At 36.9% G+C, this 18,298-nt stretch overlaps 1 protein-coding gene across 1 annotated transcript in view; it reads left to right on the top strand.

Moving 5' to 3' along the window:
• The first annotated feature begins 867 nt into the window (after positions 1 to 867).
• The window catches only part of PolD2 (DNA polymerase delta subunit 2), a 46,481-nt gene continuing 29,050 nt past the window's right edge, over positions 868 to 18,298 (top strand). Inside the window, exons 1-6 of the mRNA XM_081750762.1 lie at positions 868 to 1,376; positions 5,835 to 5,959; positions 9,789 to 9,912; positions 10,947 to 11,070; positions 16,380 to 16,528; positions 17,086 to 17,207. Of these exons, the coding sequence (XP_081606888.1) occupies positions 1,148 to 1,376; positions 5,835 to 5,959; positions 9,789 to 9,912; positions 10,947 to 11,070; positions 16,380 to 16,528; positions 17,086 to 17,207 (873 nt within the window). The 5' untranslated portion in view covers positions 868 to 1,147. The remainder of the gene's footprint in view (positions 1,377 to 5,834; positions 5,960 to 9,788; positions 9,913 to 10,946; positions 11,071 to 16,379; positions 16,529 to 17,085; positions 17,208 to 18,298) is intronic.

Raw genomic sequence — 18,298 nt, 5'->3', positions numbered from 1 at the left:
GCGAAAAGCATGATGAAATGTTTTCCCATTAATTTTGAAACGTACAATTGCTATCTTATTAATCAAAAGAGAATTTTAGTAATTCCTATTATTCGTGTGTCGATATTCAATATGTTTGCCTTAGGTGAAACTAAATCCTCTCTAATTGTTGATATATGCGAAGCAGAATCTAATACAGCATCAGCATTCTCATCTTTATTCGTAACATAGGACCCCCTTAAAAATGTCTGCTCCAGGGTCCCGAAAGCTTTAATCCGCCCCTGTTTGTATGGTGAAACCTTATAAACTAATGGACACCGACGGTGAATGAATTTTGTCAGTAAATGAAAGGTGTCCATTAAAGGGACGTTACGCAAATTTAAATTACTCCTAGCTCATGTGGAAATTTATACAGTATACAGTAAGTGCATTAGTTGTAAATATAAGCTAATACCGCGAGCAGAATGGCATGTATTAACTACATACATTAGAAGCAAAATTTATTCATAGGGACCACAACAAACTTGTTTGCTCTGGGGCCTAATATGCTGTTAAATCGGCACTGGAGTGTAGATTAGACTGGACAATAGAGTAGACAACACTAGTGCGGGGCCCCCTTAGGCACGGGGCCCGATTGGGAGAAGTCGGTCCAATCGGCTTAAGGCCGATCCTGATGTCCTACGTTCGAATATTGGATTCTTCTTATGAAATTAGAAACTCTGTTGTCGTGCCCTTGCGAACTCATTCCATACCAGCCTTCACTAAGCAAATTATGCAAGAGTCAATTATAGTTGCAATATATCGCAAATTAATACGTAGACTTCGCGTCGAGTTGGCGTAAACTGTCACGGAAGGAGCCCTGTAGTCTAGTAAAAAGTTGTCCGGTCTTCGCATGAATGGATCCAATATTCATTGAATTAACTACGTTGAATCACTCTCTTCAACTTTGGGATCGATTCGGTTCATTTCTAATTACGATTCGTTCTTTCGCGACAAATAATTCCGGAGCTGGTGAAGAAGAAAACGAAATGTAAATATTCTCTTTCTGTGTTGCGGGAAAATTTGGCGGGTTTGTAAGAAAACCCACGGGAAGATTTGAGTGTTCTGTGTAGTTTTTGGTTTTGTGTGTAATAAATCAGTGCTGTATTAAATCCTTGTGAACGCAGCAATGATAGACAATAAGAAAGTTCAGTCTGGTGGAAAATTATTGTGTGCGCCTGGGACTGGTGATGGATCAGCTGATCATCGTTTGCAAAGAGCACAGTGCTCCTATAAAAATTTATCTGAGAAATACAAACATCAGTTAAAAGATTTTTCTCGTCAATATGCTCATATATATGCTGTTAGATTGATTAAAATGAGAACTACATTAGAGAAGAGGGCACGTGATAAGTGGGGTGAGTGTTAACATGTAACAAAAGGTGCAGACAAGAATATGAACCCTTTTTTTTTTTTTTTTTTTTTTTTTTGAAATTTTATAAGTAAAATTGTTAATTGACAAAGCAAGAAGGCTAACGTTCCGTTTATGTCCGTCTTTAACTAAAAATTGAGCAGACGGTTCTACCGAATTTTGACACATTTCTTACATTTTCAATTCAGGTTTGAACTTTGTATTTCTTTTAGCAGAGCATGCACTAAATAAGGAGCTCCTTTCCCACTTGCAGATTGACTTCAGGAGGGTTGGCGGTAATAGTTAAGAACAGCTACTTCTCATCTCCCGTGCACGAGGATACATCTCACTGTTGCACTACCTAAACACCCTAAGTACAAGGGCAAGAACTCAGTCTATTACCTACTTTTTAACATCCTAGATAGTCAATGAATAATTCCTGAAAGTATGGCGTTTCTCGTCCTTCCCTAAATGGGAAGTACGTCTCCTTAACTATAACCGGGTTGGCTTAGTATAAATACAGTATGGCATTAAAACTAGTGTATAAAACACAAACCAACTTGTGCTGTATGGCCAATAAAAAGCACGAATGCTATCTAACCGAGTTATTGCAGGATTGCCCAAGCGGTTGCGTCCGTAGAGGACAGGCGCGTCAGCAATGGGTGGTATACGCCTAAACAAAGATAGTGGAAGAGCACACTTACACATACAATAACTACTTTCACTACCACTTAAGATTCATTTCAGTATGCTGTACAATGATAGTAATTAGCCTGTGAACCCCAGTTTCCTACTTCAGCCATAATTGTATTTCGCAAGTACTTGTTAATTTCCTGCTTTATTCTACACTACATTCGCATCCATATTGTATAACTGAGCGACAGTTATACCTTTTAACTATTCAGAGTTATATTGAGAACTAATAAAAACAATATTATAATGCAATTCCTTGTGTTGGTTTCCTTACCCTATCACTGTGGGGGAGGATAGATGTGCATAAAAATTACAATGGTAAAACACAAACCAACTTAGAAAACACAAACTGGCTTATGTTAGGTGGCTATTAAAAATAGGGATGGGCAAAACCGGTTTTTATAAAAACCGAAAACCGGTTTCTATAAAAACCGGAATCCGGAAAACCGACATTTCGGTTTTCTCCAAAACCGGTTCGGTTTTTCACCGAAACCGGTTTCGGTTTTCTTCAAAACCGGTTCGGTTTTCTCCAAAACCGGTTCGGTTTTTTACCGACACCGGTTTCGGTTTTCTCCAAAACCGGTTCGGTTTTCACCGAAACTGGTTTCGGTGAAAACTTTTCGAAAACACACAAGACTTATTTCTGTGGAAATGGATTCGGTTTCCGGAGAACAACGAAACAACATTCTGGTCAGAAATAGAACAAATTTTGAAAAACAACCGGAATCGGTTTTGAAGAAAATCGAAACCGGATCTGGTGAAAAACCGAACCGGTTTTGGAGAAAACCGATAACCGGTTTCGGAGAAAACCGATAACCGGTTTCGGAGAAAACCGAACCGGTTTTCAAGAAATCCGAAACCGGTTTTGGAGAAAACCGAACCGGTTTTGGAGAAAACCGAAAACCGAAAAACCGGTTTTTGTGCCCACCACTAATTAAAAATCACGAATATTGTCTGAGTTAGGGCAGGACCGCAACAGGAAGCCTTGTTAGGATGCGTCCGTAGGGACCAGGCGTGTAAGCGCCGGTGAGTATCAACTCATAAACAAGGATAGTGCTTGAATGAACTACCTATATAAGGAATTCATTATAAAGTTCGAAGTTTCCATTTTATCTTGACCCTTAACTTCAAATGACCCACCATAGAGAATTTTGATCCATCAAAAAGAAAGAAAAAAAAAAAGGTAGTTGATATTTCAATTATGAAATTACAAGACCTGCAGATGGACATAAAACACAAACACACACTGCTGTTTTTTAAAACTTCTTAATATTGCCTTCACTTGCACTTTGTCAACTTTGAGGGATATCCTGTTCAGCAAGGCAAACTTCTACTTTTTACAATAACTTGTATAATGTAAAGCCAAAACATGTAGAGGCCTATGTATCAAATTGGGTATTGGGTGGCGCGTGGTTTTCAGAACTGGCGCGTAGATCAGAAGGTTTTTTTTTTTTTCTTTCTTCGAGATCTGCCATTAAGTCGTGGATTAGTTGTTAAGGTTTACATAAAAGAAGCAGCTACTTTTTCGTACACCTTATATCCTACTCTATAGGTGTGAATTCAATGATATTTGGAGTGAGAAATATAGTGGTTAGCGCATGGACACAGTAAATCAGAGACTCATGTTTGGATCTCAGCCCAGTCACTCGGACGTTTTCACTTTGTTTTCCTTTATATATTTACTCTATCGATCCGTGTGTGTGTCCAAGAGACAAAGAATCTCAGGAATAGTATTTGATGGATCACCATCAGTTTTGCCAGAATATAGAGGGCTATAAGTTAGAATAGTTTTTTGATAGAGGTGATATTCAAACTGGTTGTGGTAAAAATCAAACATTTCTGGTTTAAAGTTGATCACTATAGAGCAAAAATGCTAATAAATAGCTAGAAGCAGTTTTCTGGAATCGTTCAAGCTTCCTAAGAATACATTTCGTCTCAATCCTTAGCTCTACCAAAACTGGAAGCAGGACGCAACATTTCCAGTCGCCAGGTTGCCATTGGTGACTAGAAATTTAGAGGTGGCGATCAGTGTTTAGTAGGAATGGTTTCTGTCTAAACTCGTAGGGCTGCGCAGTTTCTGTTTCGCACGAAAATAATTGTCATTGAATGACAGAGAAAACACGGAATGTGAAGTCTTCACAACAGCCATGGGAGGGGGGGGGGGGGACCTCTCGTAATTTGTACGTGAGAGATACTTGCGACCGTCAATTTTGGATTGGCATGTGCGTCCGACTTTGAAATTTTGCGCCCTGTTGGAAGTCATAGAAATCATCTACAATATCCTGTTTCAGTTGAACTATACAGAATAAAAACAATAAGAGATAATGAGAAGCGATTTAGCATTTAAGGAAAGATACCAACTTCTCTCATAACTGTCCATTGAAACCGCAAGTGTCAGTCATCAACCATTTCCAGTTTTAACATTGATCGCTATGAGTAAAAATGTAATCGATAGCCAGAAGCAGTGTCTTTTGGGAATTGATTTAACGCACTAAAACTCGGTATAACTTCTTTCTTAACACACTATTCAAACCGGAAACTGCAGAAATCAGGCACTTCCGGCTTTAGGTTGATCGATATAGAGTAAAACGCTAATAGATAACGAGAAATTATTATTATTATTTGAATTGATTTAGCGTTCTAAACCTCGGTATAACTTCTTTCTTAACACACTATTCAAACCGGAAACTGCAGAAATCAGGCACTTCCGGTTTTAGGTTGATCGATATAGAGTGAAACGCTAATAGATAACGAGAAATTATTATTATTTGAATTGATTTAGCGTTCTAAACCTCGGTATAACTTCTTTCTTAACACACTATTCAAACCGGAAACTGCAGCGATCAGCCACTTCCGGTTTTAAGTTGATCGATATAGAGTAAAACGCTAATAGATAGTAACGAGAAGTTATCGATTTAGCGTTCTAAGAATAGGTATTATCTTCTCTTTGACTTTCTATTCAAACTGGGAATGGCAGTCACTTTCTTGTTTATCATTGACCACTATAAAGTGAAAACAGTAATAGACAGCGAGAAGCTATTTCCCGGAAATATGTTCCATCTTCACTCTAATCATTTTAGTAAAACCGGAAGTTGAAGAAATTACTTTCACTAGCGGTGTCATCATTAGTTGACGAAATGCCACGTCATATAAACCAAACTACTTCACGTGGTGTTCTCACTTGTTTTCCTGTATTTAATCATTAAAAAAAAAAAAACTATGGGTATGTGATAGATGTTAACACCCAATTGAAACTGTTGGTGGTTTACACCGCTACATGAGTAGAAATTTCCAATAAGCCTAAGACACATTTGAAAGGTTCTGTCCTGTTAATTTGCACCAAACGGTTCGGCCAGCAGTTGTTATTGGTGAAAGTTTAATTTAAAAGTTTATATTTCCTTATGCAATAAAACTGAATAAGAAAAGACGATATTAAAATAAATTGTTTGTAATAAATTTTTTATTAAATCAAAAGAGCAGGGAAAATCAAGAAAAGACTCACAGGCTTACAGGCGCTATATTAATCTACTCATGAATATCATGTATGAAACTTTTTTTTGTAATTCTTGTTTTTCCTCTCATTTTATTTTTTCAAATAATAAAAAAAGTAGTGTTATTAGAATAAAAAAGAATATATATTCTTTTTTATACAAGGTGAGCACAGAGTCACTTTTCTCAATATTTAAAAAAATACTTGTTTGGGCCCACCCGGTATTAATACTTGAATTACATTAATGATATTCATTTAATTTATGTATCTTTTGTTTCTCAGGTGCATCTGTGCCAATACGGAAGTTGTTTGAATTGAGAGAAGAGCAAACAAAGTGTGTTGTGATTGGAACATTATTTAAACACCAGGAACTGAAGCCAAGTATTCTTAAGGAGATTAGTGAAGAGGTAATACAGTGACTTAAAATTACCTATCACGTCATCTATTTAATTTATAATATTGGCCCTTTTAATCTTTGCATTGAGTCATTTTTCACCCACGTATATTTCTTATTACACACTAGGTTGACATGAGATAGCTTTTCATGGATCCATTGATAGTTGTTACTTTGTTTTGTTAATAACTATTAATTTTTAATTTGTTGTAACATTACTTCTTTTCTATACGAAACCAATAGTCATCGTAATTAATAATGGACAGTCCCCGAGCTTTGTAAATTCGTACTTACATAAGAAATTTCCAATGTAAGAAAAATCTATGAACGATATTCAGTTTGAAGTAAGAAGTATTGAATTTCCAGATTCCATTTTGAGAACCATATAGTCTTGAATTAATTAGGTAACTAACTTCTTTTTTAGTTTAACGTCACACGTTTATGTATCAAGACTAAGGGAGATGGTGGTGGTGATAATGATGAATAAAATGATGGAATGAAGAAAGTGGAAGGTACCTAAAGAACTCGAGAGAAACTCACGCGCACGTTTATCAACCACAAAGCCTACTTGGTGCGAGCTGGAATCGAACCAGAGGTCGTACGCACCAGAGGTGAGCTCTCTACTGTTGAGCCCTTCGGCCTCTTAACTGTTGTTGAACTGTTATTTATTTATCATCGGCGTTGTAAGAATCACGGGCGCCTCTGGTGGGGGGTGGGGGGACGCATCGCCCCCAATATTTTGAAGTACAAAATATTCAATATTTTATTCTAATTTAATTTGTTTACTAACGTCAGAATAACATATAAATAATAATAATTACATTTGTTTCTAATATAATATTCAGGCTGTGAAATGATTATAACAAAGCTCTTGATATACCTTAGGGGGTTCGTGAAAGTAAGCAGAAAGGTAACAAATGGAATCGAAGATAATAAACAGGTTGGGCTAGGTGGAACCATTTAAATCACTTTCTTTGAGCCCCCCAATTTTACATGCAAGAGACGCCAGTGGTAAGAATACACATAAAGTTCTGTATAGTCACCGCCACGTAGCATGGCTGCTCAAGGTCAGAATGTGCTGGCCGAGGCGAGCTACCATATTTATTCTGTTGCAGGGTTGGCATGGTAGTTAGCTACTTTGCACTGTAGAATGTATATACGTTGCAGTGCCTCAGAGTTATGAGGTATGCGACTGAGTATAAAACACAAACATAATATTCTAGTAAATACGGGAAAATATTGTCGCTCATATACTGGAATTATGTTCATCTTATACAGTATTGAATAATATGGGGACGCGAAATTTTCGTTTATTTTCTGCCCAAAGGAGCTGTTCTTTACGACAAATTGATGCTATTATTCGTGTTAAACTAAAGATATACAGTATTATTTATTTTAAATCATGTTATTTTTCCGGATGGTTGTAATAAAATTTAAATATATTACGTATTTTCCCAGATTAAAATAAAAATGGGTTATAAAATATAAATACCATCATTTTGAATGAAATGATGTACTTTGATCTCAAAATAATTTTTTAAGACGGAAATACACGCACATATGTCATTGTTAATTTATTTTTATTATTTCTACTATAAGGATTCTTTTTTTATCTGTTATTAATCCCTCTGTGATTAACTGCACTTGTTGTTATTGGATGCTAGAATAATTGCGTATGGCTGGCAGCACTGCCGGTTATTGGAAAGCTGACTGACGGTAGGATCGCTGTTCGGAATTCGTCTGGTTTTGCAGTGACCTTGAGCTGCCATACTACGTGCCGGTCACTATATGTTATTTAAGACCGGATTCTATTTACTTTCGTCCTTCTTCACCTTTTCGACGATCCGTTCGAGGCTTGAGATCTCTAAGTATCTGTATGTAGTGTTTTCGCTTGAATTTCAAACATTTATGTAAGTCAGGTAGTAATTTTATGTATTATAAACAATAATATACAGTAGACTTTCGGCTATCCGGCCTAGTTCAGAAAAAAAAATGTCTGTAGTAAAACAGTCTACTCTACTTTTAAGACCGTCATAATAACGTGACTTTGCCAAGTAAAAGCTGTATCTATCAAGTATAATTTCAAACACTAAAAACTAAATTGTGACTCTTCTTTTCTTAGACACTTTTTCATTTGTGTTATCATTTACCAAAAAACATTGAAATAAGTTTTTTAGGATTTGGCTTACATTTTACGTTAGTTTACTTACAATTATTTATCTTAAAATTTGTACAATATTTTGGATTTCCTTTCTCTGTAATAAATAACATACAGTGCAGCATTTAACAATCATCTATAAATTAATGGCCTTAAAGGTCAGAAAATATAAAGAAGAGCGGGTTTTGGTATAAATAGTGTGTGTGTAGTGGTGTGAGTTGAGCAGGAAGCGAGAATTATAAAATTCCGGCCTGCCCTTCTGCCACATTAGAGTCAGATATTTGGGAGTCTGTTTATATATATATATGTACACTCATGTCCAAAATTTTTGTCGCATGTCTATAAATATGTTGTTGTAGGAATATAATTTGATAACGAATTCGCCCGGTATTTCTTATAATGTTAGTATGTGTATAATCGGCAAAGACATCTATGTGGCAAATATGTCAAAAGAGCAGTAAATAAGAACAGTAAAACGAAAATAAAACTTTCTTGTCCATTTAGCAACATTTTGTTTTATTCATTCTAATTTTCGTATTTTATAATTGTTTTCCTATGAAATTTACAACAAATATACATTTCCCCATTATACACATAATATCAGTATTCAAAGTACCCTGCAAAATCATTATCAAATATATTCTTACAAGAAGACAGTTATGGATATGCGACAATCATTTTGGACATGAGTGTACATGAAGGTACATGGTCCTTTTTTATTGCTTTTTTGGATGAAAATAAGAATGAATGGTTCTTTTTATACCTAAAATTATATGCAATAAGGTATAATCGAATTTTTAAAATAATAACGAAAATAGTATTAGAAAGGAGCATTCGTTCTTGCTTTCGTGCAGAAGAATAAAAATAGCATATGGAGAACAGAGTTCAAGATTTAGCTGTAAAAATTTATTCCTCCAAAGAAGTTCACAAAAGCAAAAGTGAGTGAAATATTAGGAATAAGAAATGACCACGCAACTCAAGGTTAAATACGTATACATAATATGCACGAGGGGGAGTCAAAAAGTTCCCAGAATTCTGTTGTATCTCTTTATTACCACAATATAAGTACACATTTACTTAATCGCATTCAAAGGTGCCACCTTCGGAACACACACACACACACACACATATTACACTGCTTGTGCGATTGGTAGAAACACCGAAAGGTCTATTTTTGGAATCTTCCGAAGTTCAGCTGCCGCTTAGTTTTGATCTTTTCTACGTTGGCGAAACGGAAAAGGCTAATTTTTAGCTTTGGAAAGAGCTAAACATCCGATGGTGTTAAACTGTTTTAAGGCTATCAAACTCTGAATAAGATTTTCCCCAATTTGCACAAGAATTTAATGTTTGTGCGTTACTCGATTTGTGAAATTGCGCTGACTAATCACTACACATTCTTCCGTTCAGCTACGTTATTCGTACATACCTGTTACGATCTGTTCACACTTGTCACTTTCATAATTAAACAACCTATGGACTGACAAGATTCATTTTTTGATTGCATCACAAATGCCAAAACTACAACAGTATTCCGGGAACTTCTTGACTACCCCTCGTATGTTCATAAACATTAAATCCGTAATATTTTATGTATTATAATTTTTGTTGTAATTTCAGTAGTGTCCAAATAATAAAAGATCATCTTCATAGAAGCCAATTTATCTTGTTAAATTTACCTTTTCAGCATAATTTAGTTCCTCAGCCTCCTCGGACGAAGTTTGTGGATGATAAAGATGAACTCATATTAGAGGATGAGCTTCAGAGAATACGGTTGGTTGGTGACTTGGATATCCATTCTCTAGTGACAGGTTAGTGCTGCTGTATACACGTGCTGCAACTAGCGCTGTTAAATTAAATCTCTTACTTTAGTATCTAGTTCAGTGAATTTTTAGGAGGTGGCGGCTCAGTAGTATCTAGTTCAGTGAATTTTTAGGAAGTGGCTCAGTAATATAGTAAGGACCCTGGTTCAATCCTTGGTTAAGTAAGTTTGTGGTATCCATGCATTTTCTCTGAGTACTGCCGTTTCCTTCCACATTTTCATTGCACTGATTCTTCTGTCATCATTAACTTGACTTAAATATCCGTCTTCCTTACTCTAATAGGCATAATTGTAAGATGTTAAGCTGATTTTTTTTTTTTTTTTTTTTTCACTTTCATTAACCTTTTCGGACCTGGTGGTAACATTTGTGTACATCATATTTTAAGATGAATATAACTACTCTGGAGGATTCAAAATGGCTGGGTTTTCAAATCACTTTCCGCGATTTCTCTGGTGCTTTCATCTGTTGTCAGGAAACAACGCACATTTCTTGTAGAGTAGTTGCAGGTCCTATCACGATGGACAAAGCTCAGCCACGTAGGCTGTTTTATTCTTGGCGAAACAAACTATTTGCAATAAATTCTTCTGTTTTAATGATGTGCTTTGGGTTTCTAAACTATGCAGATCACTATGATGTTTTCGATTAATGCCATTTTGTATTTTACATACGTATTTCAGCCCATAGTGCACGCAAAATGTTTCGTCCATAATTCTCTAAATATGAACACCCGCAAACAAATTGACGGTTGGATTTCATTTGTTAAGTCAAAAAGAATAATAAGACAAAATAAAAATAAAATCGGAGAGTAAACAAATACTTCGGAAAAATTAAGCCTTTTCGGATCTGTATGATTTAACGTATTTTTCGTATGTAAATGTCAGAAATCCAGTCTTGATGTTCTCTTTTTTAACAGATACTGTGTGGTTCATTTTATCCGTAACGCTCAACAGATAACTTAGAAATGGGTCGTAAATTTCCGTACATTATCTGTAGTAGTTTTTTTTTCTTTCTTATTATTACAGGTATAGTATGTGGTGTGTATGGATACGAGGAGGAAGGAGGAAAGTTCATTGTTGAGGACTATTGTTGGGCTAGTGTACCAGAACAACTTGAGAGGCCTATTGCGTCCAATTTTCCTGGTGATAGGTAATACAGTACGCTCATATCTGCTTCTTGTTCGTTAATAGAAACAATTAATGTGTATACATGCATTGAACACTAATTCTGCGTTAAGCCTTTCCGTAAATATTACTAATAAAGCTCCTGCTACAGTTACAGGGAATGTTGTAAAACGTCGAAGAGGAGCACTATAATCTCAGAATTTCAATTCTGTTACGTTAGGTAGTATAACAAGTGAGAGTTAACATTAGAAAATGCTCCCGCAATCGTTTCATAAGACCTTAGTTCCGTTGTAGGTAGGTATTTTGTAAGTCCTGTATCATGCTTTAAATACCTGTGTTCGATTCTAGGCGGGAACTTACGTGGTTAAGCTATAGGTTCATGTCTTATATAGCATCGCTGCTGAAAAGTACGCTAAACTCAAATTCAACCAACTAATCATGCTTTAGATGCAGGTCCATTTCATTAGTCTAGTGTGCATGATGTAAAGCATGGTATTGCGGCAATAGCATGTAATTATGAATTTCGCCTTTGATTTACTTAATCCTAGATTTGATTTTTAATAGATGTCCAGTGCACCTTAGCTTACGAAGCATAATATGGAGTGTTATGTATACACCTTGAAGGCTAAATGGGTAGTGTTCGTGCGTAACATCCCGGTTCGATTCCCGATGGACATATATGTGGTTCGGATTGCACGTTAAATTGTAGGTACTTGTCTTATCATAGCTTTGGTATTGTATTGCAACATAAACACTCGAAACAAATCAAAATTCAGAAATAAGCGTCGAACCCGGCTGTTTTTTTAGAAGCTCTGCTTAAGTAATGGATCAGAAAATTTAGTTCCTTTATTCTCTATATTTCGAGACTTTTCCAGTTATTATTTATTCACTTTATTCTAATCTAATTTGACATATTCCATGCTAGTGTGTGTACAGAGACCATGGGAAATGCAAATAAGTGATGATAACATCGTTAAAAGTGGGAGAAATACGGAATATTCCGAGAATATTCACGCAAATGGTGATGGTTCGTAGTCCACTTAACAGTATTTCAGACACGATATACCACTAACAACTTCAACCAACTTCCACTAACAACTAACAACATATATATACCCATTGAAGTTGTTAGTGGTATATCGTGTTTGAAATACTGTTAAGTAGACTACGAACCATCACCGTTTGGGTGAATATATATCCGGCTGTCTAAAAACGATTGAGCCTTTGGAGGTTAACATTGAGGATGTATTTATTATTATTTGAAATCAACATTATGGATCCACATATAGCACAGTTTTGTTCGGTGGCTTTCTGTCGTTTTTCCAACACTGATCCTGTCGCTATACAATTTACGTATATGGTTCCTGCTCAAAAACTTATGACACGAAGTTTTTACAGGACTTTTTTGAAACTAACTTAACACTATTCAGGGAGTTCTGCAAAGACTGAAACAAATAAGTTTGACGGTGCCAGATCCGGTCTATACGATGGATGCATTAAAACCTCCAGCCAAGTTTTCTCAATTTCTGACAGGTCGTTAAAGATGTATGCAGTGTGGCGTTGTCAAAGGGGTATAGAATACCCTTCTGTTGATCATTTCCGGCCGTATCCTTGTGAATTGTCGACAGTACAGATCCAAGTCTATCGTTCCGTTCGGTGGCAGCAGCTCGTGATGCACAGTGCTCTTCCAATTCCAACAAATGCACACCATAATCTTCCTGAGCGTCAGTGTGGGATTTGTTACAGACTGTGGAGCTTCTCGCTTCCACTACGATCTTCTCGAACATTGGTGTCGTTGGTTATCCACGTTTCATAATCGTGATCAACCGCTTGAGATATCATTACTTTTCAGTAGAGATTCACAGTCGATTATACGACTGATTAAATATTTTTTAGTCAGATCATGTGGTACTCAAACGTCAAGCTTCTTTTTGTATCTAGTTTTCTCCAAATGGTTTAACAGTGTTTGGTGTTGGATGTTTTAGTTCTTGGCGATGTTATGCCTAGCTACATGTGGATCTTGCTGGACTTCTGCTAGAATATAATTCACTTTTGCTGAGATTGATTGCCCACTGCAAGTAGCAACTTGGACGTTGAAATCTCGAGAACGAAAGTGCCTTGATCATCTTTGGCTGTTGCTTTTCATAACTTATCTTTCACATAAACAACACAAATTTCTTGACGGGTCTGTGCAGCATTTGCGCCTTTATCGAAATAGAATGTAAAATGTAGCTCAGTTTTGCGGAAAGTTAATTCATTTTCATGTCCCAATATGTTCTGTCTAATTACAAGAATCCCAACACTTTTTGCACATCTACTAGCTTCATCTATAAACTGTGACATGACGTTAGGTCTGGTCCACTACGGTTGATATACCTTGAGTTTTGGGACACTAACGTTATCTCGTATGCAAAAGGCTCTATACTTTTCAGACCACGGGATATATATTGGAATTTTAAAGAGCCCCCTCGGGGCTAAGGTTAGCGTACACGCCTTTAGCGGTGGGAGACCCAGATTCGATTCCCGGCGGGAGCTCATGTGGTTCGGATTTCACGTTAATCAGTAGGTCCACGTCTCACATAGCCTCGCTGCTGGAAGGGACACCAAGCTCAAAATCAAATCAAATTAATTGGAATTTTAAAATATACCATTTATGAAATTACATACCCAAGTTAGGAATCACAGTGAGTAAATGAAAGCACTTCATCAGTAAAACGCAGTTTTGCTTGCAGAAGTGCTGTTTACATACTGTAGCGATTACTAATTTTCTTGAGATAATCCTGATCCCTTACACTTCATGATCTTACGAATGACAGTAAAACATGTTAACTTGGCTGCTTGCCTAATTGCGTCTTATTTTTGTGAAGGCTGCTGTTTCCCAGAAGCATGTATTATTTCGTACAAGGTGGCCATGCATGTATATTAGAGTTTCTCCTCATGAAAACAATTTTATTTATCGTGTTGCTGATATTAGCTTTGGATGTTGTCCCCTTAAACTGCACAGTTGATCGTAAACGATGTAATCTTTTTTTTTTTTTTTTTTCCTTGGAAACCTTTTCCACAATTTCTTCTATTTTACAAGGGTCGCTCAAGGTTGACCGGGACTTTTATTTCTTCAGAGGAAACAGATAGCACAGGAAGCACCAAACTATGACAGATTTTCAAAGTATTCTCCGTGCGCGTCGAGGCACCGTTGCCATCGTTGTGGCAGCTCCCTGATTCCTTTGGCGTAGAAAGAACTTGGTTGTTGTTGTTGTAGTCACTGGAGGACATCGTTCCGCAGTGCTTCTTCTGTCGTGAATTTCTTCCCTCCAGATGGTCTTTAAGGGGTGCAAACAAATTATAATCACTGGGGGCTAAATCTGGACTGTAGGGGGGTTGGGGAAGAACTTCCCAGCGCATTTCGGCTAGAGGAGTTGTCACATTCCAGACAACATCCCAGGTCTTTTCTTGCGAATGGACTTTCGTGCAGCACCACTCAACAATATTGAGTAATACTGGGCATTAATTGTGCTCCCTTTGTCCAGAAAATCCACATGGATAACACTCTTCATGTCTCAGAAGACACTTGCCATGATCTGAGCAGCGGACGGCTGCGTTTTGCTTTTCTTGGGCGGCGGGGAACCTTTATGCCGCCACTCCATGCTACTTCTTTTGGTCTCTGGGATTGAACTGTGCAACCATGTTTCATCATACGTGATGATGGATTGCAACAATTCATCACCTTCGGCTCACAGACCGCCATGCGTGTCCACTTCTGATCAAATGTCAGCTGGCGGGGAACCCACCTTGCACAGATTTTGCGGAAGCGTAAGTGGTCGTGAATGATTGTCTCAAAACTCCCGACACTGATATTCACCTCGGCAGCAATATTCCGTACTGTTACTCGCCGGTTCTCAAGAATCATTTGCTCAACACGTGCGATATTCACTGGTGTGACTGCAGTCGGGCGAATGTGTCCATGCGCTTCATTTGTCACCAGCTCCCGTCCTTCGCGAAACTGTTTACACCATTCGTACACTCTTGTCCGTGACATCGTTTGTTCACCATACTGTGCTTCTGAAAATCTTCTGAAAATCTCAGCTGGTTTAACTTTCTCCTTCACAAGAAATTTGATTACACACCGCTGCTCCACAGCCACAGACGCACTGCTTGCCGCCTTGTTTGCTGCGCATGCGTCAAATACGTTATGCCGGGCGCTAGTTACTCAAGAAGGAATACATTACGTCACCCGCAAGTTTCATTATGATCCGACTATTCATCGATTATTTACGTACGAAAATCCCGGTCAACCTTGAACGGCATCTTTTCATGTTTATTGATATATATTGGTAGGAGTTGGTATAAGTTGAGCTTTAGGGGTTTTATTTAGCTGAGAAAGTTCCGTTATATCTTCAAAGTATTTTCTTCTGAAAGATATTTGCAGTAGATTACTAAGAAGTGTTACATACTGGCTGTATTCACGTAAATCAAACGAATAAAATAACAACGAATGCACTGTAACACTTATCATTTTTAATTTACCAAATTATACTGATAAAATATGCATGGGAAAATGAATGTACTTAGTATATGTAAATTGCACGAGTTTGTTACTATAGGCTGTGTTTTATAAAATACAAAATAATGCGTAAATAATTAGTATCACTGCGTTAGAAATATGTATAGTTTTATTTTATTTTATTTTTTAATTTATTTTAATCTTTTTGTAAGTTGGCATCTTTTCAACTTGAACTGGCACTGATCAATATTCATCTCAGAAGCAATTTATATTATCAGTAACTTCGTAATAAGTGAATTTAGGTAATTTATGCAAAATCAGTGTTATGTAGTAGTAGTGTTAAATGAAGACTGCTAAAGGTAGTAAACATAGTAAGTATCAAAAGTGAAGATGTTGAGAAATCACAGAAAAGCGCACATACCTTGCACTTACAATAATCTAATACAGGCATCTTTACACCTTTTAAATTACTGTATTTAGAGGTCCACCGGGCACTTTCCATGATTGCTTCGTTCTACAGCACTTCACATTTGGCACTTTCACATGAAAAATGATGTTTCCATTTCTTTTGCACTTTGTTTACCACACACGGTGTTCAAATCTTGTATCCACTTCTAAAATCCAACTTACATCTTAATAATATATCAACCTGCAAGATTTTAGATTCGTGCCAGTCAACGACAAACACCCCTTTCTGAATTATTTCATTTATAGATTGACAATGGTGACAGGGGAGAGGAATGAATTCTTAAATACGATTGTAAATAAATCTTAATTATTTCATTTCGTGTAGAAAGTTATTTCAGCTGTTGATAACTTTCTTGGAATTACAGGTTCCTAATATTATTAAGCGGGATAGATATGGTTGGCAGCGCAGATTCTCTGCTTCCACTTCAGATGTTAATAGACTGGATTACGGGACAACTGGGAGATCCCGAGGAACAAGAATTAGAATCAAGAGTTGTGAGAGTAATTGTTGCAGGTATGTTGAGCTGTGTTTGGATTTTAGGGAAAGAGGCGTAGGATATTGGTTAGCGTTAAAGGAGATTCAGTCTTCCAAGACCGGAAAAGAAAATTATCTTCAAAAATAAAGAAGCTTGAAGAATACTGGAAAGTGTTACTACTTAAGCTTTGAGAGTAGAACAAATTAAATAAAAAAAATTCAAATGTTAAAGAAGAAAAAAGGTTTGTTGGTATATATGTTGACTTATGTTTCTACATATGTTCAGAATGTGGAGATATTACAAAATGTTAGTGTATAACTATAGTTTGGTACCCGAGCTTGATTCCCTTTCAAAAACATTCATGTCAAACGATATGTTTCAACATTCTCTCATGAACGTTGACTCCGTGTGAATCGGTGTGTTACTAATGTTGGTGCTCACGTTGAAATATAAAATGGCAAGAACTATAGTATATTATTCAATTGAAAGCAGCCATTGCAATTTCATTAATGAAATGTATAGTGTACTAAAAATATCGACTTAATAGTGGATCATTATATTATCCCATACCATTTCATGCATTATTATCTTTCAGGAAACTCTGTGAGATCCTGTGCCGAACATAAAGCCCCATCTTTGCAGAGTATTCGAACTCCAATTAGTGAAGGGTCTTTGGAGGCAGTGAAACTACTTGATGAGTTTCTTGTTCAATTAGCTGTAAGTATCGTGTCAAGATTGGACTGTGACTTCTCTATAGACAAAAGGAAGGTGTATTCAGTTTTACTACTTGCAGGCTAATTGGTGCTGATATTTTAGATCGACACATGACCTTTTATCAAAGATAAGAAGGTGAGGTAAATGAACAATACGCAAAATAAAAGTAAGTTTAAGTAAATAAATAAATAAATGAAAAAGTGCTTTAGTTAAACAGCCGAGAAATTTGTACAAAACCATTTTCACAAGCCTTGAATTCTTCTAAGAACTTCCATAGAGTCATGACCTACAGATTTTGTTGGTTTATTTGGCGTTTAGCGTTCCATTCAGTACCGTGGCTATATGAGACGTGAACCTACAGCTTAACGTGGGATCTGAATCACGTGAGCTCCCACCGGGAATCGAACCCGAGTTTCTCGCGGCATACGCTGACTATTGAGCCACGAGGAAGTTGTGCAGTTTTTATCCGTGATTACTACCGGAGGCTAAAGAAACTTGTGTGCAACTTCCTTGGTTATGTTGTTATGCAGTATTCTGTATGCAATTCGACCTGAGACATTTTGTTTGATCGCATGAACATGACTACAACTATTGCTTACTAGAAAAAAAAATGAAATGAAATCTTTGAGTTTTACGTCCCACGGTTATGCCGGTTAGGCTAAAGGAGACGGTGATGATGAGTAATAAATGAAATGGTTGAATGAAGAAAGTGGGAGGAAACGGGAGAACCCCGAGGAAACCCACGCACACGGTGTTTGTCCACCACAAAGTTCACTTGGCGGGGGCCGGGATCGAACCCGGGACACCAAGCACCAGAGGTGAACGCTCTACCACTGAGCCACCGCGGCCCCTATTGCTTACTCGAAGTCCAAGAAATCATGTAAAACAGTTTTGAGCAAAAAGTGCATGAGACATAAACTGTTTTAATTAGAATAATGTAAAATAGAGAATTCATTTACTGGCTGTCTGTAGTGACTTTTTAATATTCATGTAATTTATATTTATGTGACTAACAAGAAATTTATATAATATTCAATTACTTTTAAAATTCAATATTTCTCTGTAGCTGTTAGCCTTGATTGTTAAAAGGTGAG

This window comes from Thermobia domestica, chromosome 3 (assembly GCF_964235325.1).
Source record: "Thermobia domestica chromosome 3, izTheDome1.hap1.1, whole genome shotgun sequence".
In the NCBI taxonomy this organism is placed as follows: Eukaryota; Metazoa; Arthropoda; class Insecta; order Zygentoma; family Lepismatidae; genus Thermobia; species Thermobia domestica.
This window is presented reverse-complemented; position numbering and strand designations above follow the sequence as displayed.